This window comes from Rissa tridactyla, chromosome 1 (assembly GCF_028500815.1).
Source record: "Rissa tridactyla isolate bRisTri1 chromosome 1, bRisTri1.patW.cur.20221130, whole genome shotgun sequence".
In the NCBI taxonomy this organism is placed as follows: Eukaryota; Metazoa; Chordata; class Aves; order Charadriiformes; family Laridae; genus Rissa; species Rissa tridactyla.
Window position 1 is genome coordinate 133,183,834 of NC_071466.1, and position 23,461 is coordinate 133,207,294.

Here is a 23,461-nt window from a genome sequence, read left to right on the forward strand (position 1 = left end):
CAACGTCCAACAGCAATGGCTCCAGCTCTCCTTGCGTTCCTCTCTCTCTCTCCTCGCCCACCGGGCTCACTCTTTTGCCAGATCCCAGTTCTCACTGCATATGGTTTTGCTCCGGTCTCAGCAACCAGGAATCATTTGCCAGCTCCCAGGAACTCCGGGCTTGCAGAGGTGCCCTTGCTGCGCGCTGGCTGCAGCTCAGTTGGGGACACTGATGGGTCTCATGCCAGGGCGCAGCATCAAGGAAGAGCACATTTTCTCCTTTCACATGAGTCGTCAGACAGTAAGGAGGAGCCTCCCTGCTAAAACAGCCCTGGCCACCGACAACCCCTGCCCGTTGCACGTCTGGTCTCCCCCAGACAGGTGGCCCCGTCTGTCTGCACAGCACAGGCCCCACCGCTGACCATAAAGCCATGAGTAAAACCAGCTTCAGAGCTGAGCCGCCTGCCCACAAATCAAACATCCCGGTGGGGGATGCTCAAGGAGAGGTGGAAGATGGGAGCAGTGTTAGTCTGACATGTGGGACAATGAAGCCGCTGACTGAGACAGCAGCCCCTACCCCAGCATAAGAGACGGACTGTAAATGCCCTGAGGAGGGGCAGAAGGCCTTCCAAGCCTTCAATGGAATGCCTCAAACACTCGCAAGGAAATAAATAATGCAGGCCTGGCCTTCAAAGAACCGATAAGGCTTCTGGCACCTGAAAGTGTGGGAGAACTGTCTTGTGAAGACAGGATAGTTCTGCCACTCGTGTGGGGAGCTTGCTAGTTCTCAGTTCTCGAGGCCATTGTGTCTGACAAGTGACCTTTGCTTCATTATCCGTGAAATGCATATGAAAGTGCACACCCTGCATATGCTAATGAAGACTATAGAGATCATGCTAAACATGTATGACTGTGGCACTCCTCTCTCCACCCAAATCATGCTACACATCACCGGGGAGGGAGAAACCTGAGACAGGGATGTCGTCGGCAAGGGGGTGGACCATGCTAATTCAGCAAACTTAAAAGGGGAAAATAAGTGCCCCTAGGGGGAACAAAGAAGAAACAATAGAAGAAGATTGTGCCTGGGAAGATTCTTCCCAAGAAAGAAGACCGTGCCTGGGAAGATTTTTCCAAGAAAGAAGGAGATTATGCCTGGGAAGATTCCCTGAAAAAGATGCTGGAACCAGGTGATCTCTTTATCTCTGTCTTTTTCTCTTTTCCTTTCTCTATCTGTTGGTTTCTCTCTTCTCCTAGAGTTAAGTAATGACCTTAAGTACCGCTTGCCATAAGTTGTCCTATACCTGTTGTTAAGCAACACAATGCATACCTCACCATTTGCCATCACTTGTTATATACCTAACCAATTATCGTGGACTTGTTAAGACTTACACTAACCATTTTGGGAAGCTAATAAATGTTTCTATATGGACCATGAGATTTATCTCCCCTTAGTCCGTGCTGCTGGGAATTTATGAATCTGAAGTCACTTACCCCCCCTCTTTCTTGAGAGTGGGACGTGACACCCAGCGCCTACAGGACGTGCACTTAGATGTCCTCCACTGCTGCGGAAGTGCATCTCAGGAGCATTCCTGGGCTGCTAAGATCAGCTGCCATCTGGTACTAACGGAATAGTGGACAGCCCAGCCAAGAAGGCATCAGAGCCATTGCACAGCAGCCAAGTAAAGGTCCTCTTCCGTTTCAGCTCTAGGTCTTCCACAAAGAAGGAAGAAACTACTCCAAGAGCCCAACACCTTCATCCTGTTAGCGACGGCCCTGTGTGAAGGGGTGTGGGTACCAGCCCACTCAGAGCAGGGCTGAGATCTCCATCTCCACAGACAAAAACATTAGAGAGTGTGCCGACTTAAACCAAAATGATATGAACGGCTTACTTTAATGACAGGTTAAATAATCTTCATTCTGCAGCTGAACTTTATTCCGGTAGGTTTACTGTCACTGGCTGAGAGCTACGCGAATATGCTGGTAAATATAGACTTTACATTAAAATTGGCACTCATTTTAACTTGGTGGATATGTTAATCTATTCACATTTATACAAGCACTGTACAGTTATAACATGCATTAATTCAGATACTTAATTTACATTTTATTTTGTTAGGAAATCGTGAATGAAGCGGGTTTTTTTACTTGTCATTTAGAAAATGGAATATTTAATTGATTGCAAAAGCAGCATTTAAAAATGGATTCTTGAATTAATAATGCAACCTCCAAAAATGGAGTGGATTCATAAGAGCATGCGTGAAGGAACTGCTCTCGTCTTTTTAGGCAGCCTGGTTTAGTGCAAGAACACCCTGATCTAACCACAAAGGTAGCCCTAGTGCGATCAGGGGCTTGGAATACAGAGCTCCGGAGGGGTCTCTTCCCACCTAGATCTTTCTGTGGTAACTAAATGAGTTCTTCCAATGACTGGATCCTTCAGGCTTTCGGAACGAGGAAATCTCACGGTCTCACACTTCTTCTTCTTGCTCGCTGTTGATGTATAAAAAAAAGAATTCCAGCCTGGTTTTCAGCTTTGAATGAGCTGTTCCTTCGATAGCAGTGACCCAAACCACTGGCATTAAATTGTACCTCTGCAAAACCAGACCGAAGCGGGCAACTTGCTGAGCGATTTTTCACACCAGGCTTTAGGAGTGTAGGTTTGCCTGTTCTTAAGCCTTGGGCAAAAATGTCTTTTTTTAAACTGAGACTTGAATTTCTTTTATGTATTCAGAAGAATAAACATAAATTAGCATAAATTAATCAAGGTGTTTGACTATTTTTATAAATGAAATGCATTTTATTTGATAAAAACAGCTATGTTTCTTCTGATACTGTAACTACTAGGTAACGGAGAAACTTCTTTCTGTTGCCTTTGGAAAGAAAGATAGGACATTTTGCTTCCTCCGATTAGTCTTTAACTCTTTTAATGCCGCAGTCTTCCTTGCCTACTGCTGCTGCTTGAGAGCAGTCAGGGATCGCACTCTCATCACGCTCATGTTGCCACTCACCTTCTAAATGTCTCCACAGTTTATCCTCCTGATTCACGTGGCAGGGAAAAAGTAGAGCCGTGGTTGATTATACAAAGGAAAACAGCTCAGAAACTGTCAAAGCAGCCAAGTCTGCTTCCTGTGGGGCCCTCACTCTAAGCTCGTTCAGAAGTTTGGGTAATCACACGACGTTAAACGAGCTACCAACGAGCGCTTGGTAAACCACCAGTGTGCCTTGCCCTGCCCGAGGAGAAATGAAACATCAGCGCTCCCGTTGCCAGCTTGCACAAGGCTGTTCACCGTGGTTGCATCGCGGCCTGGGCTCCACCACCTCAAGGTCCTGCTGTGCTTTGGCTGAAGCTTCACTTAGCCAAGTGAACGACTAGATACTCTTCATATCCCTCCTTTCTGGGACTTGGAGGAGGTGTCACCCATCCCTCTGTAGGTGTCGGAGGGGAGGAATCCTGCTGTCACCTGTAACTACCACTTCCCGACAATGTGTATCTGCATTGTCTGCAGTGAGAAACATCCCAGGAGGACTTGGTCTTATTTTCAGCCAGTATAAGCAAGTGATCTCTTGGGAATGTTTTTCTTCTCTGCTGACAACTTGAGATCTCTGGACTGATCTGGCCAGCATTTGCATCGAGCCTTAAGATCTTCACCAACAGAGTGGCTCCAAAGAATGTTTATCAATATGGTGATAGGCGCTTTATATATATAAATATAAATATATATAGGAAAACCTTTCACCAGGAGCCACATTGCTGCTTCTTATCCTAGTTTTTCCTCCTGCAGAGCTTCTTGCTACCCAGCATATATCTGACCTGATTTAGGACCGACATCAGCCCTGCTTTGAAAGGGAAGCTGGACCAGATGACCTCCAGGGGTACCCACCAATCAGTGTTTCTAAGATATATATATATATGTTTATATGCAGTAATTGTCTCATAAGAATTCATCCCCAATAACCTAAGCAAATACCACCGAAACACACTCTACAATTGAGCCTTAAATACTCTGCTTAAGCCCAGAAGCCTTACACAACTTTTCGGACAGAGAGTAAGAGACTGCCCACCGCACAGCTCGGAGCGTATAGCTGGGGAAATGATACCTCAAGTGCGCTCAATGAAAGGCTGAATGTTGCTGAGCTATGGGGCTAGTTTAATTTCTTGCTATGTTTGCAACAGATGAAGAACGTGGTCCCACTGGAAAGCGATGGTCATGGCTGGTACGGTTTCTGTGCACATCACGCAGAGGACACGGCAGTGGCAGAGCCCAGGGGATGGAGCTTGCTGAGCTCCCTGGAAAGGGGAATGCTTTGCTGAACAACCTCATCACCCAGGCTTGCCCAGCTGCCTAGGAATCATAGAATGGCAGGGGTTGGAAGGGACCTCTGGAGACCATCTAGTCCAACCCCCCTTGTCAGAGCAGGGTCACCCAGAGCAGGTTGCACAGGAACGCGTCCAGGCGGGTTTTGAATGTCTCCAGAGATGCAGACTCCACCACCTCCATGGGCAGCCTGTTCCAGGGCTCTGCCACCCTCCAAGTAATGAAGTTTTTCCTCATGTTAAGATGGAATTTCCTGTTTTCCAGTCTGTGCCCGTTACCTCTTGTCCTGTCGCTGGGCACCACTGAAAAAGATAATGATGCCCACAGTTGGGGCAATCACAGCTGGACAAGATAAACCAGTCGCTTGGGTGCATGACCAATTATTATTAATAAATGGGCCTAAAGAGGCTGGCAAAAGTCTTCCCTCTTGTCGTGCTGTACTTACTGCTCCAGCTTCCTGAAACTCAGACTTTTGACTTTACTCATCAACTTGGTTATTTCCAATCCCTCTGAAAGGGCAATTTCTCCAGCTCCATTTTAGAAAGTGTTTATGGTGCACCGACAGCTGTTCCAGGAAATCTGCAAGCTAGGCAGTTCTTTAAAGGAGTTCACGATGACTTTAACTTAGTGTATCCCCTTTTTAAGCACTTCAATTCTACGTGAAGTAAACTTTTTGGATCCTATTACCACTACAGGGATGGAGGTGATCTTTAAAAAAAAAAAACACTTTAAAAAAATCAAGTAATTTTTGACTGACCTTTTTTTTTTTGCTACTTCCAGTCAAACTGGTTTTATTTTGTTGACCTGGATTTCTTGCTTGTTTTAAAGGGAAGCAATTTACTTCTCTGCTGTTTCGGTATTTCACATCTGGACTGCTCTGGCAGCCTTCTTGACATTGTTAAGGAGCAGCGCAGAGCTGGCTCTTTTCCAGCCTCGTAGGCTTTCCCTGGCAGTCCAGAGCCTGACAGACCACAGATGCCTTCGGGCGGCTTTCGCAGGCCGACAAACGCCATTTACTGAAGACTGCTGATCAAAAAAGCCGTCGCCCCAATAGATGCTATTTAAAACCCTCCTTACTGTTTGCCTAGGAAGTACATCATCCCCATATGACACCAGCACCAACACAGAATAAATATTTACAGAACACTTCCCCCTCCTCTCATTACAAACAATTCTGCTATCTGCAGTTGGTAATGGACATGTGCCATGTTCAATTATATCAAAAACAAAAGGCATTCTAAAAAAAGCTGCTTATGTTTCTAGCCTTGTCGCTTACAGGCTTTGTTCCCACTGGCTTCATTTTTGTACTTTGTAATTTCCAGCTTCTATTGATTTGATTATTTCCCTCCTTTGGGGATTAAATATTGCACAGTTACTGCCCTTATTCCCTCTCTTCCAAGGTTAGTTTTTAATGTCCTTTCATTTGCATTTATGCTTGTAAGCCACTTAAAAATTCTCGGTTTTCATCCATATTTTCGTATAAATTCCCTCTTCCTCTAAGTCTTCTTCAAAGCATTCCCTTAGCTGCCACCGACAGCCCCCGAACGCTCCACGCTGCTGGCTGACAGAAGCAGTGGGCAATGACAGGACCAGGGTGGGTAAGTGGAATTCCCGCCTGGCACTCCCTCCCGTTTTCTGGCACTGAATTGGAACCCGGCCTAGGTGTTTCTCATGTGTTTTGCATTAAAAGTCATAAGGATGTTTCAATTCTGTGTCCCAAGAAGCACAATGGTAACCCTTTGGCCTGAAAAGGGCCCAATTCTGGTCTACCTCCCCCTCTCGGCATCGTACATCGACTGCAGAAGACCTGACACTTGTGTTTCCTAAACCAGAGCTGCCCTGAAGAGAATTGTTCCTGGGCGGTAAGCAGCACTTAGGCAAGGGGCCCCCTTCTTTCCCGGTTTGGTGTGCAGCACACCCCTGCCCACTCACACCGCTTTCACATTACACCACCTGCATTTATAAACTACTCATTAACCTTCAGCAGCAGCGGCTCCATTACAGGGCCACCACTTCAACCACCTCTCTGGCCCACAGTTCCTAGAAAGCTTGCTGCTATGCCCCATCCCATCAAAACCAAACGACTCAGAGGAGTGCTGGCATCCTTTGTCACCCTTGCACTTTGCCCAAAGCCCGTTTTCAAGTTCAGAGCACATCCTCCCTTTGTTCTGCCAGTGGAGCACCCAGCTGGTATCTGGATAAACCCCAGCTGAAGAAATTTGTTCTCCTGCGACAGCCTTCTCACCCACTGGATGACGGCACAGCTCCTGTTACAAAGACTGTAGCACACACAGAAGCGACACCTTCCAGGATTTCCTTCCTCTCTGTTTAAAGCGGGAAGCCCCAGGAAAATGGTTGAAGACAATATGGGGACTGAGATCCAGACTGTGGCAGTGGCACCACAAACCGTGTGAGCCATAGTCTGGATAATAACTTACCTCTGTTTTTTTCCTGTGACAAATAGGAACCCGAGCACCCTTTCTCGAAGCAAAAGCAAAGACTGACTCAATGCTAACTCACAGAAGACTTAACGTCAGCTTCTGAGCTGACGGCTTTGACAAAGTCCCGTACAATTACAAGGCGAGAGTAGCATCGCTCTCCACCTACACAGTCCTCTGAATGGTTTTAATGATGAACCCCTAGAAGAGCTTTGGCTTCATGACTACAAGAACAAAAATGCTCCATTGATCCTCACGCAAGTTATCTCTGTGAGGAAAACATTTAATCTTTCAGGTGATAAGCTTAAACCCTCCTGAATAGCAGAGAACAAGCAGGAAGAGACTCAAGCTCATCCATCTCCAGGCCGTGCCAATGGAACAGATAAAGGGCAGCTTCAGTATGTACCATCTCCTCACAGGCACCTGCAGACACTACAAAGAGAAATGTGTCTTCAGTCCTTGTTTTGGAGCCTAACATTATCTTAGCAACAGCAGATGGAGTTTCTGGCAACAAGGTGATCCAAGGTGAAAGTGACCCACCAGGGAGCAAGTTATCAGTTATCTGTAAAACCTACCCACATTCTTGGATGCCCATGGTTTGTCCTGACGGCTTATTTTCTCAGCTGCGCTGCCCAACAGCCACAGTGAAGGCTGGCCTTCTATAACCTCCACCGCTCCTCATTTAAGAGAAGACAACTGATGAAGTAAATGATCCAAAAAAAAAAAAAAAAAAAAAAGGTGAATAAATCTCCACTGTCTTGTGAGGGCATGACTGACTAGAAATCTTAGTAACCTTTTGCAAGTATATTAGGTACTTTTTTCAAGCCTGACTTAGTCAGAATGTCACTTATTAACACTGTTCAGGATTGTTACACGAAAAAGCTGTACCACATTCTTCATTTAGAATAAAAGCAGAGCTGAGAGAGAAAGAATAACTAAAGAGACCAATTGCTGCACTTTACTTTGGAGGTGACAGCAAGGCAAACAGAGTATTTGTTTCAATGAGCTTTATTTAATTCCATATTATACAAGTGGGAACTGAATCCCCAAACTTCCCATCATCAACATAATGGAGAAGCACCACTGCACAAAAGGAAGGCAGAATTTTGGAGCCGGAAGACGGGCTAGATCAAGCCATTTCTCCCCATATGGTCAGAAATTCTTCCTCCTTCACACAATGCGCTTCCCAGACCAGCAGGTTTACCCCAGGAATAAGAGGGACAGTGCTAGCTCTAAACACTCCCTCCTCCTCTCCCCAACAAAGGAGGCTGCTCAATGCCAGTAGTGGAATGGTTAAAGATAGGGAGTACATTAGGTTTTCAGTCTCTCAACCAGCCCACTAGATTAAGAAGTGGCCTGGTTACTCCCTCTCTCCTGAAAAAGATCCAGGAAAATCAAAGACCTAAAATGCCAAAGACTTACCTCCTTTCCTTCCCCCATCCCATAGCCTTGTTCTCTAAGCAGAGAGTAGGCAATGAGCTCTGAGGAGGCTGAAGGAAAGCCAAGGAAAATCAGGGGCTACCTGAATCCCTGGGAATCTGGTGGCTACCCTGGTGCCCTCATTCATGCCCTTTGAGGTTCAGAGACCTGTTTGGAATAGTACACAGAGAGGGCCTCTCTTAGGGATTCGGAAGCAACCAGGGATACAGAACACACAGAAACCGCCGTGAGGGTACACACCATTCCAGGGATGGCCCAAACCACAAACAGGGCAAGACTGCCCCCCAGCCAAGGCCCCAGGGGCTGGGGGAGCTGGGACGAGGCCCTGGCAGGGGGAGGAGAGCTCCTGCAGCAGTACTGAGGGCTCACGGGATTTTACTTCTTCTTCCTCTCCTGGGAACAGCGAGGGCAGAACCTGGCAGAAAGGGAAGTAAAAAGCCAGCATTTATGGCATGATATGAACCTTGAACATACAGCCCAAAGGACCTTTTCCAAGGTTCCAGACAAAGCCTTAATTCCAATTTTCCTTTTCAAGAGGTCTTCTAAGTGTGCATATACAGTGCTTCTGCTACCCAGGACACCCCTTTTCCAAAGACTAATGGGCCCTCCAGGTTGCTTGTTCACTCACCATTTTCCTCTTGGTTTTGTTGTCAGACCCACACAGGCAAAATGAAACCATTCAATGGAACACTGTTGGGATGGAGAGCAGTCAGTTAAAGAGCAGTTTTCCTTTGAAATCATTGCTTCTGGGCTACTGAAGCTTCCCAACAGTCGATTGCAAATTCCCAAATCCCTAGCAGCGACCAGGGAACGAAGACTCACACCCAACCTATACATTGCTAGCAAGGAGAACTCCCCTCCTCCCTTGCTAACTGCGGGGGCAAGAAAACAACTTGTGATTTTAAGGAAAACCCCGAAGAAAGAAGCACTTAACAGGTCCTAGCAAGCCACCCCTCTACCCTTACAAACTACCTGAGATAAGCCCTCTTCTCATCACTGCTTGCTGTATCAGGCCCCACCCAAGCAGGACAAGACTTTCTGTGCAAGGCTCTCCCCACTCCCTTCTCCCCTACTTCCATCAAGCACAGGCTCTTACATCTGGGTTGTCACAGCCAATCATCTCCCCATAGGAGACCTGGTGGCAGAGGCAGTAAGTAGGCTCATTGGGGTCCACGGGCATATCCAATACATCCGAAGGGTGCACATTTCCAAAGGTGACTGAAGGCATCCCATACTCTGTGCTACTGTAGGACAGGAGTAAAGTAGGTCAACAAAATAACTGGCTTAGAGTCCCTTCATGTCTCCCAAGACAATGCCCTTGTTTGCCAGACACAGCCACTTCCTTTTTTTTTTTTAATCACATACACCAACCTTTACTGAAGTGACTTGCTTTCCCCATCATGCTAGACTCTCCTGAAAAAATTAAAAGGCCTCCTTCCTCCTGCTTCCCAAGGAGGGACAGGGGACACACCATCAGGTCTGGTTGAGTTATCAGATCCTTCACAGGGAAGTCTGTCTAGGCCTCCCTTGGTCTGATTTTTAGTGCTGCTCCTTATTCCCACAAGTCTTTTAAACACTTACGTGCGGACAAGCTTCAGTTTCTTTTGGGCAGTTTTTGGCGCTTCCTCATCAGAGTTCTTCCCTTTAGAGCGAGCACGGGCAGCTTTCTTTTCTTTTTGGGCTCGGCCCTCTGGTAAGAAGAGAAAAAGGTGTTGCATCTGCCACCTCATCAAAACAGACACCTGACAGTAACAAGCTCTCCAGCACTAAAATACTTTGGAGTGTATGTTGGCTTTAGGCCATGCACCCCCATCTTAATTTTATCTAGCGGCCTTGAATATGCTCACACAAGAAGAGCCCAGGTCACCATCTTTTTACCTGTCCTTCAGATTCCAGCGTAACAGTCTTTGATCTGTACCACTCCAGTGCCTGCCTTCATCCCCACCACTTCCATAGTCACTTGGCTGCCTCCTGTATCAATCTGCAGCCCAGTGGTGGTACTCACTCTTCTTGCCCTTGCTGGAAGAACTGTCATAGTCACTCGACTCTATCTGCTTCTCCTTCAGGTCTGCCTCAAAGCGAGCGAGGTCTGTGTCCAGCCGCCGGATGTGCTTATCAACCTGCAAAGATGACAGTGAACAGGAGTTACCAAAGAAGAGAGCCCAAGAGAGCAAAGAGAAGAGGGCACAGGGCTTGCACTAAGAGCTGAGAAGCAAGAGTGGTTAGGACCCAAAAAGAGAGACCAGGGCCTTCCAGGCTTGGGGGCTTTAGTACAGCCTTTCATGTGATAAGCACTAGACACTTCCCTTCATACCATCTCGTAGGTCTGCATAGCCAGCTGAACTTTGTCGTCCCCAAACTCCTTGCATTTCCCATAGGCCTCCTGGATTTGCTTGAGAAGACCCAGTTTTTCCTCCGAAGACAAAGTCCGTGCATTGCTGATATACTCCGTGGCCAACTTATCAATCTCTGACTTGAGGTCTGAAACAAGTTTACCATTAAATACATAAATACACACATACACACACACTACAGTGCCCTCCATTAAGAAAGACTGAAGGATCAGAGCATCCGTAGGCTTACTTCCCTGCCCCGAGATCCCCGTGATAAAGGCAAAGGAAAGAAAAGCTGGTCAAGCTGCATACTTCCTGTCTTGTCAATGAAACCATCCCTAATATTCTTACCTTCCGTTCTCTGATCCAGATCTCGCATAAGCTGGAAGTTTCTTTGCAATTCAAATGGGAGGTTCTCAATACCTGCAGGGAAAGGAGGATACATGGAGAAGTCAGGTTCCTGTCCACAATGCCAAGGCAGGAACAAAGCTAACTGGTAACAACACATACACCACTCCAGCGACTCCCAATGCCCTTTCCTGGTGCACATCGGCATCCTTCCATTTGTTGTCAACTCCAAAGGAGACAGACTATAGAAATATCATATATTTAATGCAGGAGCATAGTTCTATAATACACACTAATTAACAGGAAACCGCTGCCACGCAAGAAAGGCCTACGTCACGAAAGCAGAACACCAACATTTGTAGTGAAGTCAGTTGTTATAATACAATGCATCCATCCAAGAACTACATTTGAAAAAAATAGTACAACAGCTGGTAAATAACGCCATTTAGTTATTTCTACACAAGGATGTCAAAATTAAAGTTGATCTCACTAATGCACTAAAAAATGACTGCATCAATTTTACATATTGGGGACCGGAGACACTTTGTGCAGAGCCAAAGAGCAAGTTTGAGACAAGACGGGGAGCAGTGAACAGCAGTCCTAACCCCCTGCCACGCGTTCCTTCTTCTGCCTTCTGCACCATAATCTCAGTGTAGTCTGTCCTACACCTGAAATGATGCTATACATTGTGAATAATAAATGTATGTAGGGCTCTGAATGAGCAATGTGAAGTTGATAGTCAATTAATTTTCAATGCACTATGCTACTCACCCCCTAAGGCATCACCAGATGCTCAACTGACAAAGCTGGTAAAAAAAAATAACTCATTTTTCCATGCCTGTCTAATCAAACTGAGATCTAGTGCCACTGTATTAACCTGACGTCCAAGCTTGATTGTTGTCACCTTTATACCTAATAAAAAAAGATAAATCTCTCTTGCAGGTTTTTTTTTTTTTTTTTTTAAAAAAAAAAAAAAAAGGTGTGGGGAAAAGCTCTTCAGAAACACAACATAAGCATGCCTCCTTCCGGAACCCGCTCTCCAACACAGAGATAGTGTAAGTGGAATCAAAAATCATCAGAATTGCCTAATACATTAATCCCGGCAGCAGTCTCTATTTTCACTGCCACATGTTCCTACAGCAGAGACATTTCCCTGAAAAGCAATCAGCCGGCAGGGAAGGTCTGTATGCAAGGGGCAGGTTTTAACAAGTACTACACACGGACCATGAAATTAATTCCTATAAGAACCGTGGGCCTCACTGTGCTCAGAAGTTGTTTCTTGAACTTATTTTTTCACACAAACAGAATATGAAAGTTACATAAAGAATGTTTATAAGTAATCAAGCTACTGCTTCAATAAATTTCTGTTGCCATTTCTATTTTAAATATCCGAGAAATGCTCCTGTCCTTAGGTACTCAGATACGTAATCACACAGCACATACACATTGCCCCCTTGCATTCAAGCACAGTTAAAAGTGCAAAATTAAATTCTCAAAAAATTAGTAGGCAGAAAAATTAAGGCTGTCTCCACGTTCCTAAATTTGATACTTCCATGTTTGTCCGGCATGACAGACTTCACACAAGGTTCAAGCAGCTGACTACCAGATTACATCCCTATGGCTCAAAAAAGCATATCAGAAGACAACGGGGACACAATGCTGAAAATTATCATTGCTGACAAAGGGAACTTATGTCAGGGACGGAATCCGGCTTGTAAATCTCAAGACCATGCCTTTTTTCCTTCCTGCCATCGCCAGCCTCGTCAACTCCAAACCTTTCAATTTGTACAGCAAATGAAACATGGGTCACGCTGCAGCACGCTACTTTTCATTTCTCTCCAAAGCATCCCCTGCAGAAGACAAGACAGGTATCCTCTAGAGGAAAAGAGTATCTGTTCTTGCACTGCACACAATGTGTCAAATTTACACCGAGTTTATTAATCCTGGAAGATCATGACTTCTACATTCTTGACTTTGTAGTTTTAACAAAAAGAATAATGTATTTTCTTTTTCCCTTCCAAAAAGGAAAGTCGGTAAAGGCACAAGTTCCACTGGATACAGTCAGTTTTTTCTCAGCAGGGCTAGAAACCTTTAGATAGAGCGACCACCTGAGCTAGTACAAAAAACAGTAGGATGCTATTCTCCAGGCAGAACAACCCCACACGAGGTTGCGGCCACGTTTCACAGTGATGTTCTCGCAGCAGGAGAAACTCAGGAAAGAGTTTGCTTCTCCTACAGAACCTGACAGGGACCGTGCTCTAGTTTTTACAGCCGTTACTGTAGAAATCTACCACCACCACTAACGCCAGCGCACACCCTTGTCTGGAAAGCCTCTGTCTTCCCTTTGCCTCTACGTGCCTGGCCTCATCTTTTCAGCCCCTGCCATCCATCCTTCGGAGACGCTGCTTCCCAGCGCCTCCTCCCCTCACTGCCAGCCCCACGGCCAGGACAGTGCCTCCCCTGCCTCGTTTCCTGCCTCCATGCAGTGTCGAGAGAGACATCATCCAGCTCTGTCTCTGGCCTAGCAGACGCTCAGCACAGACCCAATTGATGGATCACTTACCAGTCAAGTACCCACGAGCAATGATCTTCCAGAGGCTCATTAGCTGGGCAGGTTTCCACAAGGTCTGGGGAGACAAACCCCTGCCATTTGAATTCCTTCCCTGCTAAAACTGGCAAAATGACTTCGTAAAACCCCAGCAAAATCTTTCACTCTGCAAATCTATTATTGGACCACTGTTCCGCAATTGCTTCGACAATAAATGGGGAGAAAAGGAAACAATTGACAGTACAGTGACTTTATAATCAGAACTGTTATTAAGATGCTTTATCTTTGCAATCAAAAGTGGAAAGAAGCTGCGTACGCCACTACAAATTATCATCCAGCAAGAGTTTGGCAAGAACAAAAAGCATAACAAGATGAAGCTGCAGCTACGCAAATTTTAACTGAGCAACAAACTGTTTGTACGGTATGTAGTTTAACCTAACTATGGGGAAGTCTTCTACTGTCTGCAGCTTAACTCAAAAGCTCCTGCGTACCCTTAAAAAAACCCCGATGCTCTTCATCACAGACTATCACAGTGATCAGAACACTCACTGAAATTGCTTGGTCTGTGCTGCGCTGGCTATCAACATCACCCTAACAGTTCCATAAAAACAAGCCTAACATTTAAGTTTCCATTTCCTCATTCCTACTAACACAACACACTTTCCCTCAGACTATCTAAAAACATTCATGTTATGTATGTAATTTTGTTTCCTCCTGAATTTCTCCTTTTTCCTTTACAATTTGTTTGCTCTTCCTTGCTGCGCCTAAACTTGTCATGACTAAATACACGACTAAATACTACCCAAATGATTCTGATTCTGAGATGGATCATAGTAAAGAAAACACAGCCTACAGGCATCCTTGATCACTAGAGAAGGGGGCAGTGAAGGGCAGTGGTGGTGTTGCCAGATAGGCAACAATCTGACAGAAAAATAAAGAAAAGCATCTTTCAACACAAATGGCATAGCAGCAAGAGAGGAAGAGGAGGATGGGGAAGATGTACAGCAAAGACAGTGCTAGCAAGGACAGCAGCTTGGCCCGAAGCATGGGCTGGCATTAGCACAATTACGTCCATACCTGCACAGATCCGCACAGAGCCACGCGCAGCCTCACTGTGCCCCACTCGTTCCTGTTGCAGTACGATTACCCTGTACAGCATCAGCACCGGCTGCCCATTGAATTTTTCCCACCCCTTCCTCTTCTTACCTTGTTTTCATTTCTTATCACAAGTTAAAAGTCGCTCTACCTACCTTTGTCTTTCCTTTCCTCACTTCTTATCCATTCATTACCCTCATTCTTTCATCTGTTTTATTCTCCTCTTTCCTTGCCATTCCTTCCCCCATTCATTCTTCTGCAGACTTCCATAACCATGCAGTCTTGTCCCTTAAGAACCATGCACTCCCACTCTCCAAGTCAGAATCCACCACCACCCTCCTTCCCTTCCAATTATTTTATTTATGTCTTTTTAGAAACACGTGGCGTATCAAGCGTAGGCAACTGATATTCAGCTACTTAACTCCGATGTTAACTCTGACATACACACACAGAGAGCAAGCCTACACAACCCACTAACTTTCACTATGCTTCATTCTCCCATAGCACGTCTTTTAACTGTGCCAAACAATGGGTTTGTACTGTCACAGTGTCCAAATTCCGAAAGAGAGACCCACTGCACCAAGCACTATACAAATACATGGTGTCTTTCCCATCTGTTCACCTACCACATTCAGATGCATGCTTAAATTTATTAAAAAATGTGAAAATACATCTCGAAACACAACCACAGTTGTTTTATTGAATAGTACAGATTTCAGCAAACACTTCAAACACCACATTGCTGAAGGTAATTAAACCCGTCCTGCTTGTGCCAGGGATTGCCACAATGAGAGGGTAAATTCTTTGCCCCCTGAGACAGGAAACTGATTGGGATCTTGCGGGGGAAGCACATAGGACTTTTCGGTACTCTGTGATTCTCATAATTTTGTAGCATTTGAAGGATACTGCAGGACAACTGACTTACAGCAATCTTCAGGAGCTTCCTTGCTTCCTCATTAGGGGGAAGGATGTCTTGTATATCCCTGCATCCCTCCTTTTAGAGGGTATAACCCTTTCAAAGCGCTGTTTCTACTGTCCTGTGTTCTAAGCGAATTGTTAATCTTACTACATCATTTATTGAAATTGGAGCATGACCATAATATATACCTTTCTCTCTGTTCATATATGGCTCAGTCCCATTGCAATATATGCAGCCTAAACTGTAACGTTATCCTCACAACACCTCTGTAAGGGATAGTACTACCTACATTTTTCACAAACTGGGTACTGGGGTGCGCAGTAGACTGACTTGCCCACGGACACCCAGGAATTCTGCAGCCATGTCATATAACCCGAGCTCTGGGCCAGTGCACTGCAGACTAGTCCACGCAGGCGCGTCTACTTCAGGCACTGTCCAAAGAAACAGGCATCAGTCAGCAACAACAGTCAACGTAAAAGCCACAGAAACCTAATACTCCCCCCCAAAGAGTGGACCCTTTTCTGGGGGAGGGAGGGCTCTTTTTGTCTTTTTCTTATTACGTTAGTTCACTACTACAGCATCCACAGCCAAGATAGTAGGCAATGTTGTTAAGTTTCAGAAAAGAGGATCTTTATTGCTATGTTAAAGATCAACCTTGATTTCAGAAGCTTGGAGGACTTGGAAGACTGACACGTCAAATGAAATTTGCACCACTCCAGGCATTCCCAGCCTGTCATGGATCTCCAAGGACAGGGACCACCACCAAAGAGATCACAGGGCCTTTTGCCAAAATGGTCACATCAGATTCGCTGTTGGGCAAGTGAAGTAATGCAGAGAAAATGCAGCATCCTTTGTCTTGTAAAGGCATCTTGTGTCAGGTCTGTTGAAAATACCAGTCAAACCCAAAATCAATTCTAAATAAACTGGTCATTAACAATAATAAATGTATTAGCTTAGTGTGGGCCGTGCCAGTAGCTTTCACACAGAAACAAATGATGCCTATGAATCACCAAATCCTCTTCCCTGCATGTGATCTTTTGTAATTTTCCACAGATCATGTGTGCTGCATCACAGATGCTAATCCAGAGTCTCAGTAAGGTGAAAGGCATCTTTCATTACACTAAACCGATGCTGAATATAGAAACAATTTATTAAGAGATTTGCATATCTGAAGTATGATGTGAGAAACTTCAGAGACAAGAACGGGAAGGTATGGCTACATGCTACACTGGGGAGGGGATAAGAGTAATGATGAAAGGTAAAGTGAGAGATAAAAGAACTACTGGGGAATCTGGAACGCAGCCAGGACCGGGAAGGAATCAATGACTAGCCTACAGCAAGTTCTGACATCACACCCATGCCCTCTAAGAGCATTAAGATGACAATACACATTATACCCTCATTTGATGAAGCTATCCAGACAAATGGAGCTATTCTGAAAGAATAATCCTATTTTACTGGGTTAGCTAATGTTATCAAGGAATGAAAGGACATTCCCATGTCAGCTGTAGGAGAAAGACGATGACTTTCAAAAGGCTGTATGCTGCTTCTGTTGCTCTGTGCTTATGCTGGCATAAGTTTTCTAGTATTGACAAGCCCTGAACCCGTGTAACTCTATGTGTCTATTGACACATGCAAATAGAAGGAGCAAAGGAAACTTGGTGCCTCCCTAATCAATATAAAAAGAGGGGAAAACCCCAAAGAAAATGACTACACAGTACCGTGTTAACTTACCAGCTGAGGACTCCTCATCTAAGTCTGCTGTCTCCATCATCCTCTTCGCTGAGGCAGATATTTCCTAGTGTCTGCTCCTGGAACACGTCCTGACTGGTGGCCTCCAGGACAATGGAATGAATACCAAGCAGCCATCTGAGTAGACAGGCCAGCAACATCTTTCTACCTCTTGAGCTCACCAAGATTACTAGCCCACTGCTGCTGACTCTCCTAAGCATTTACATCCAATTTAGACCAAATGGTGGCCAAATCTAGTTCCTCAAAGGTTTGTGGTGGGAGAAGATGGAAACATTTTTTATTGTTTTGTTACTATTCCTTACCAATGTTTTATACTGACATTTATTCAGCAGCAGACCAGTTCAACCATAAGGAAATTTAAACTTCCTTCCAGTGTGGCACACACTTCCCAACTGGAACAACATGTGCTCCCCATTCAGTAAGGCAAATAAAGCAACAGCCTCATCAGCCTAGGCAGGAATATACGTGGTGGACAGTGATGGCCGGAACCATCAGAGAAGGTGCCTTTGCTCGCTTCAGAAAGCATGTCCACAAACACGACCCTTCCATTCACCTCTGCTACTTGAGCAACTGGGCAGACACATCCTCAGCAGCAGAGAATAGGTAGGTGAGCACAGAGATCACCTCGTAATAAATTCCGGCACCAGAGAGCTGAGGAGAGGTATGTGCCTTGGTTCCGTTGCCATAGAAGATAAAACTTGTGTGTTGTCACCAAGTACACCTACTTAGTAAACAGGGAAGCACTGAGGGTAGAAAATACATCTCGTTGTACAGCAGTTCCCTCTACTACGAAGATAATCCCTAAACTCATGGCACATTCTCATACAAATAGAGACTTACAGAAAACTATTTGGGACTGTTTTCTAAATGTACTTCAGGGATGTCTAGTATAAAGAAGCTTTGTGATCCTCTCGAAAATTGCAAACATGAAGAAAACTCAGCATTTGCATCTCATCTTCTGGAAAATCTGTATTAGTCACCCTTTCTTTCTCCCCCTCAAAGCCTTCACTTCTTCTACAGTATTTCTAACCCAGTACAAGAGCAAATACTGAGCCAAGCACAGTAACTCAAGTTTGAGCAAGCATTAACTCCTCTAATGCATCTTCATGCAAATTCAATCCTCTCATCACAAAACACGATTTTTTTCTTCCGTCTAATTCTTCCTCCATTCCTTTCTACATCTCTAACTCTGTTGCACCCATGGTTTCTCCCCTACTAAAGTTGCACTGCTTTCTTGGTGTGAGGGAAAGCACTTCAGCTTCTTGCTTTCTCCCCTCAGAAGCAGGCACAAAATGGCTTAGAGACCAGAAGGAGGATAATATTTGAATAAATTGAAGAGAACTGAGAAAGAACCGTGCTCAAAATAAAACACTTGGGAAGAGAAACGGAAGAAGAACCATTCTTCTTCTTCTTCCCCTTCCCTGAATCCCTTGGCTCAGCATAGTCATCGAAGGGGCAGCTTCAGTGGGATGAAGGAAGGAGGGTGATCAGAGTTAACAAGATAAGGAGTTCCTCTGTCAGGATGTTCAGCAGAGAAGGAACGTGCGTATTTTTGTGCTGCAAAAACACCTGCTAGGAGTTTTAACACATTTCAGACAGATACGCTTTGCAATTAACAACTTAGAGCAAAGACAAGGGCATGTCTTTTCCTAGGTCTAAACCCAGTCTCAAATTACAGCAAGTTCTTGAAAGCTACTGAAATACCAGACCTAGTAAAAGGCGTCTGGCAGTTTCTTAAGAGAACTGTTGTTAACTTGGCTATTCCACAAAAATCTTCTGGAAAAGAACTTTAGATGTCCAAAGTACAGGACTAAAAATTCGTAAGTTGAAACAAAGGAGGCTGTATGCACAGCTTTGTCAGACCGCTTGTGCATTTTAATGTATAGTTTCTAATTACCTAACCACATGAGATTTTCATACAAGGTGTTTCTCATTCCCAGTGACTGAGCAGTGATTCAACGTTTTTATTCTCTTTGCACACATACAAAGAGAATAAAATAAAATTCATACTCTCTGAGTCACACACACACGACCCAAACCTCAACCTGAAAATTGCTTTTTCAAGGCGTTCATTATTGTGACATGTGAATGCTTTGCCACAATGCTGCTGTGGAGTAGCCCACTTCCCTTACCAATAAAATGAAGGACAAGAGATTTACTGAGGCAAAGAGATTAAAGCCAAGAAGGCCAGCTAATTACAAACGCACCTCTTGAAATGTCTAAACATGCTACTTGGCCTGACTCTTTGGAATTATCTGTTCAAAACAGACTTCAGCTGCAGCTACGCGCATTCTGCACATCTGCTTTTCTCTGGCTACAAATTGTCACTCATAATTTGAGGGAAGCACAATCTATGCAAGGAGAACCTGTGAAAAGCATGACCCCCAAAACAAACACAAACATCAAACTCACTTTGCCAGAGTGGTATTCAATTGCCTCAAACATAAGGCCACCTTTTTTCTTCCTACAATCTTCACTTAATTCATTATACACCTTCCTTTCTTCAAGGATTTGAAGAGGTCCTACAAACAACTGCCCTCTTTCATCACACACTCCTCATTCATTCCCTGAGCAGATCCAGCCAGTAAACCATATGAAAGAGAATCTCTGTTGGAGGAGAAAAAAAAAATCAACTGAAAACTGTGTCTGCATTAGCACTATAATACTGAAAGAATTCCATTCCAAGAAGCAAAGGTAAATATTAGACATTTCTATGAGAGCTGACCAAAGGTTCTGGACTATTTATTTGTATCAATTTTCAGGAAGTTTTGGAACATTAACTGAACCAAATGATTTTAAAATACTGAAATAATGTAAAAAAAATAATAAAAAGAGAAAGAAGGAGGAGGGGAAAAACTGAGTGCTGGCAGGCAGGCATGAAAAGAAGTAGAATAGCTGATCTGAGATAATTTCAAAAAACTAAATGAGAGTGAAAATACAGGTTAAGTGTTAAAACAAACTCGCCTGACGGGACCTTTTTTGGTAAGAACATACATTTCATCAATTAATCTAAATTTTTTGTAGTGATTAAACTACAATTTGCATCAAGTACTCGATTCAGTATCAGAAAGTATCTGGCATAACAAGTTATAATATGAAAAAAACCCCAAACATAAGATATATTAAAAGTACTTCAAATGGCTACGTAAGGCTTTAGAATGCATTATAGAGAACTATCAGCAGTGGCTGCACCCCTCATGCAAATCCCACACAAAGCAGTTCTTGACCCAACGGAAGAAAAGTTTGTCAGTTGGAAGTGAGATACAGACTGGAAGAACGAGAACGGAAGGAACGGACCACTGGGACAGCAAGAGACAGCCCGACTGCAAACAGATACTTTCCATCAAGTCTTACAGAGGGTAGTACATTTAGGAACAGGCAATATAAGTGATGGATAAAGGATGCTGGACCATATTTCTAAGAAACAGGAAGACTGTATCATTTCAATATCACGGCAGATAGTTACCTGAATACGAGCTCCCAGCTGAAAGGCAATGGCAAACAGGCATAAGGGCATACCCAACAGAAGAACAATAACCTGCCTTCTTTAGTTAGTACTATGAAGAAGACCCGTTACTAAAGGACCGAATGCAGAGAGTCAGAAGTTCAAGTAGGATATCAAAAGATTAGACCAGGCTTGGAGAAGAACAAGATGACAAATTAGAAAACTGAAAAATATATTATCACAGGCTATTTTCTTTTCTTTTTTTTTTCCCCTAAGTTACCAGAAAGAAGGTTGAGATTTAGTCATTTACAACCTACATAGAGAAAAAGCTTTTAATAAGGGGACACTTCAACATGTCAGATAAAAGGTGTTATAAGTGCACTGACTAAATATTGGAACTGTGACAATTAACTACAGACAAAAGTCACAAAACCATGACAGGAAATCCTATCAGCAAACTAACTTACTGAAGACTGAGACAGATGCTTTTTGACTGGAAGTATTACAATTCATGTGGTGCGCTTTTCTGAAAGGAACTCTAGATTAAGCAACAGCAACTGTCTTGCAATTAGCTAGCAAAGGGAAAAAATGTTGCATATACTATAAAGGACACCAGACAAAATTGAAAAAGGCCTTAAGAGCGCTGGGAGCATGCAAAAATGGCTAAACTATCACAGCGAAGATTGCTTTGTTCTTCCTAGCATCTCTGTAGCCAGATTTTTTTTTTTGTACTTTTACATTGTGCAGATTACTGGTTTTTGTTTTGTTTTTTAGCAAGACACCTTAAAAATGACAGGCTACACCACCACAGTAACATCCACCTTCAACAGGATGAGAATCTCTAATTCAATTGCAGCACCACAGATCTCAGCTGAGAGAGAAAGTAAGAGTTTGTAATTTTCTCTGCACGCCTGTACTAGCGGTGAATACAGGAGTTTCCAGGGGGTTCATCGATTTCAGCTGACAGTGGGAGCCAGAAGTGTCTGGCTTTGGTGGGAGCACTGTCTAGCCCCTAAGCTCACCCACAGCTTGCTTTCTCTATGATTTGGTATCTACCATACATACCTCTCCACACTCAGTGCTGCCTCTTTCCGATCTCTGCCTACCATCTGCAAATCCCAGTCTTTCACTCCTTTATCTTCACACTGCAGCTCTTACTCCCAGCAGGAAACCCCTGCATCCTCCCTAGGGGCTTACTCGTTGTCCATCTCTTACGTAGCCCGTGTCCTCCCAACTCCTGGACATCTTTGCTGAGAAGCCTCAGCCAACTGCAGTCTTCCATAATGGAATGAGAAAAGCAGAAGAACATACATCTTCGCTCAGCATTCCTTGCTCCTCTCTAACAATCTGCCCCCTCATCCAACTCTTCTCCCTGGCTTTTGCATTCTCCTTCCTCAGAGCTCCTAGATCCTTTCCTGTCCACTTCCAGTTTCTTTTCAGCTTTCACTGAAATGTATTACGGTTCTTGAACGTTCTTAATTTAATTAGGTTTCCTAATGACGAGAGAAGCACTGCAGACATAAGGAATGAGACCCTTTGTCTCCATATCAACGTATTATTAGCTCCGTGCTGCTGGAGGAAACTTAGTGTAGCAAAACTTCTGAAGAACCAAGCTCCAATGTTTCCAAGCACATGCAAAGAGCAAGAGGTTTATCTTGGCCAGGTATAGTGAAGTAAACAGACACGTTATTAGTACAACTGCGCTTTAAACATACTACCCCACCACCACACCCCCCTGTTTTTAGTATTGACACCAGATCAGAAAAAAAACGTGGAAAGAGCTTTCATCAAAGGTTACTTCAAAAACAATTCCTCCAATTAGCCTACTTAACTATTTTAAGAACAGAGGGGGAGAAAACACGCATTGGAAGTCTTATCCCCCAAAAAGGGCAGAGTTTGACAACGTTATAAGCACCTTAAAGCAGGACGGTATGGCACGAGGACTCCGATAACGCCACCAACTCCGTTAGTACTTACGGAGCGCTTCTGCGAGCAGAGAAACGGGACCGCGCTCCTACAGCGAAGGAAGCCGTGGAAACTACCTCCCTACAGATACAAAACTTATCCTCGCCTTCGCTTCACCAGCCCTTGCAGTTCAACCCAGCAAAGCCACCCACAGCCAAGCCGCCGCTCCCGAAAGGCGGCCGGAGCGACGCCGGGCTCCTTCCACCGGGGACAAACCCGGTGCCTGCCGCCGGTGCCGGCGCGGCGCCCACAGACAGTTCCCGGAGGCGAAGGGGCAGCCCGTACCGACGCTCGGGGCCGTCCGCCGGAGCCGCCGTTTCCAAGCCGGGTCCTCTCCGCGGCGGACGGGGCCCTTACGCCCGGGCCGGGGACAGCCGAGAGGCTCCGAGCAGGCCGCGGGCGCCCCGGCGACCGGTCAGCCCTCAGGGCAGAGCTCGACCCCCCGCGGGGCCCCGCCCCGAGCCGCGCTCCCTCCGTGCCCCCGCCAGGGGGGCCGCCAGCCGCGGCCCTCGGCCCCGCCCCCGTCGGCCCTTACTGTCCAGGTAGTGCTCCAGGTACATCCCCGCCGCCATCTTGGGCCCCGCACACACGGGCGCTTCCGGCGGCAGCCAGACGCCGGCACCCCCCCTCCCACCCTCCCCTACCCGGAAGCAGCGCTGACGGGCTGCGGAACCCGCTTCCGCCCGCCTTCCCTGGCGCTTCCGCTCCGCTCCTGCCGCCATTTTGGGACTAGGGAGGCCTCATCTTCGCCCGGCCGGGTATCTGCCGCCCGCCCGCCGCCTCAGGGCCCCGGCAGCCCCAGTACCCGCCGGGGCTGAGGGAGGGAGGGTACTCTGCGGGATCAACCCGGGCCCCTCCGCAGGGAGACGGGGGGAGCAGGCCCGGG

The 23,461-nt window shown here is 45.4% G+C and overlaps 1 protein-coding gene across 7 annotated transcripts; it reads right to left on the reverse strand.

Moving 5' to 3' along the window:
• Positions 1 to 4,399: 4,399 nt before the first annotated feature.
• Positions 4,400 to 23,194, reverse strand: ING4 (inhibitor of growth family member 4). Of its 7 annotated transcripts, XR_008464492.1 has the most exons (10): positions 15,703 to 17,282; positions 10,855 to 10,926; positions 10,485 to 10,651; positions 10,176 to 10,290; positions 9,752 to 9,860; positions 9,267 to 9,414; positions 8,799 to 8,860; positions 8,153 to 8,585; positions 7,306 to 7,426; positions 4,400 to 7,162 (listed from the first exon to the last, which is right to left on the reverse strand). XR_008464492.1 is itself a non-coding variant. In XM_054188712.1 (9 exons), exons 2-9 carry the CDS (start codon positions 15,779 to 15,781, stop codon positions 8,546 to 8,548), a joined length of 792 nt encoding a protein of 263 aa, XP_054044687.1. In that variant the 5' UTR covers positions 15,782 to 16,293; positions 17,148 to 17,270; the 3' UTR covers positions 7,723 to 8,545. The 7 variants fall into 7 exon arrangements, 5 of the variants coding, with proteins under 5 accessions (XP_054044687.1, XP_054044689.1, XP_054044691.1 ...); XR_008464493.1 differs by lacking the exons at positions 4,400 to 7,162; positions 7,306 to 7,426 and having other exon boundaries at positions 7,723 to 8,317; positions 8,411 to 8,585; XM_054188712.1 differs by lacking the exons at positions 4,400 to 7,162; positions 7,306 to 7,426 and having other exon boundaries at positions 7,723 to 8,585; positions 15,703 to 16,293; positions 17,148 to 17,270.
• Between the last annotated feature and the right edge of the window lie 267 nt (positions 23,195 to 23,461).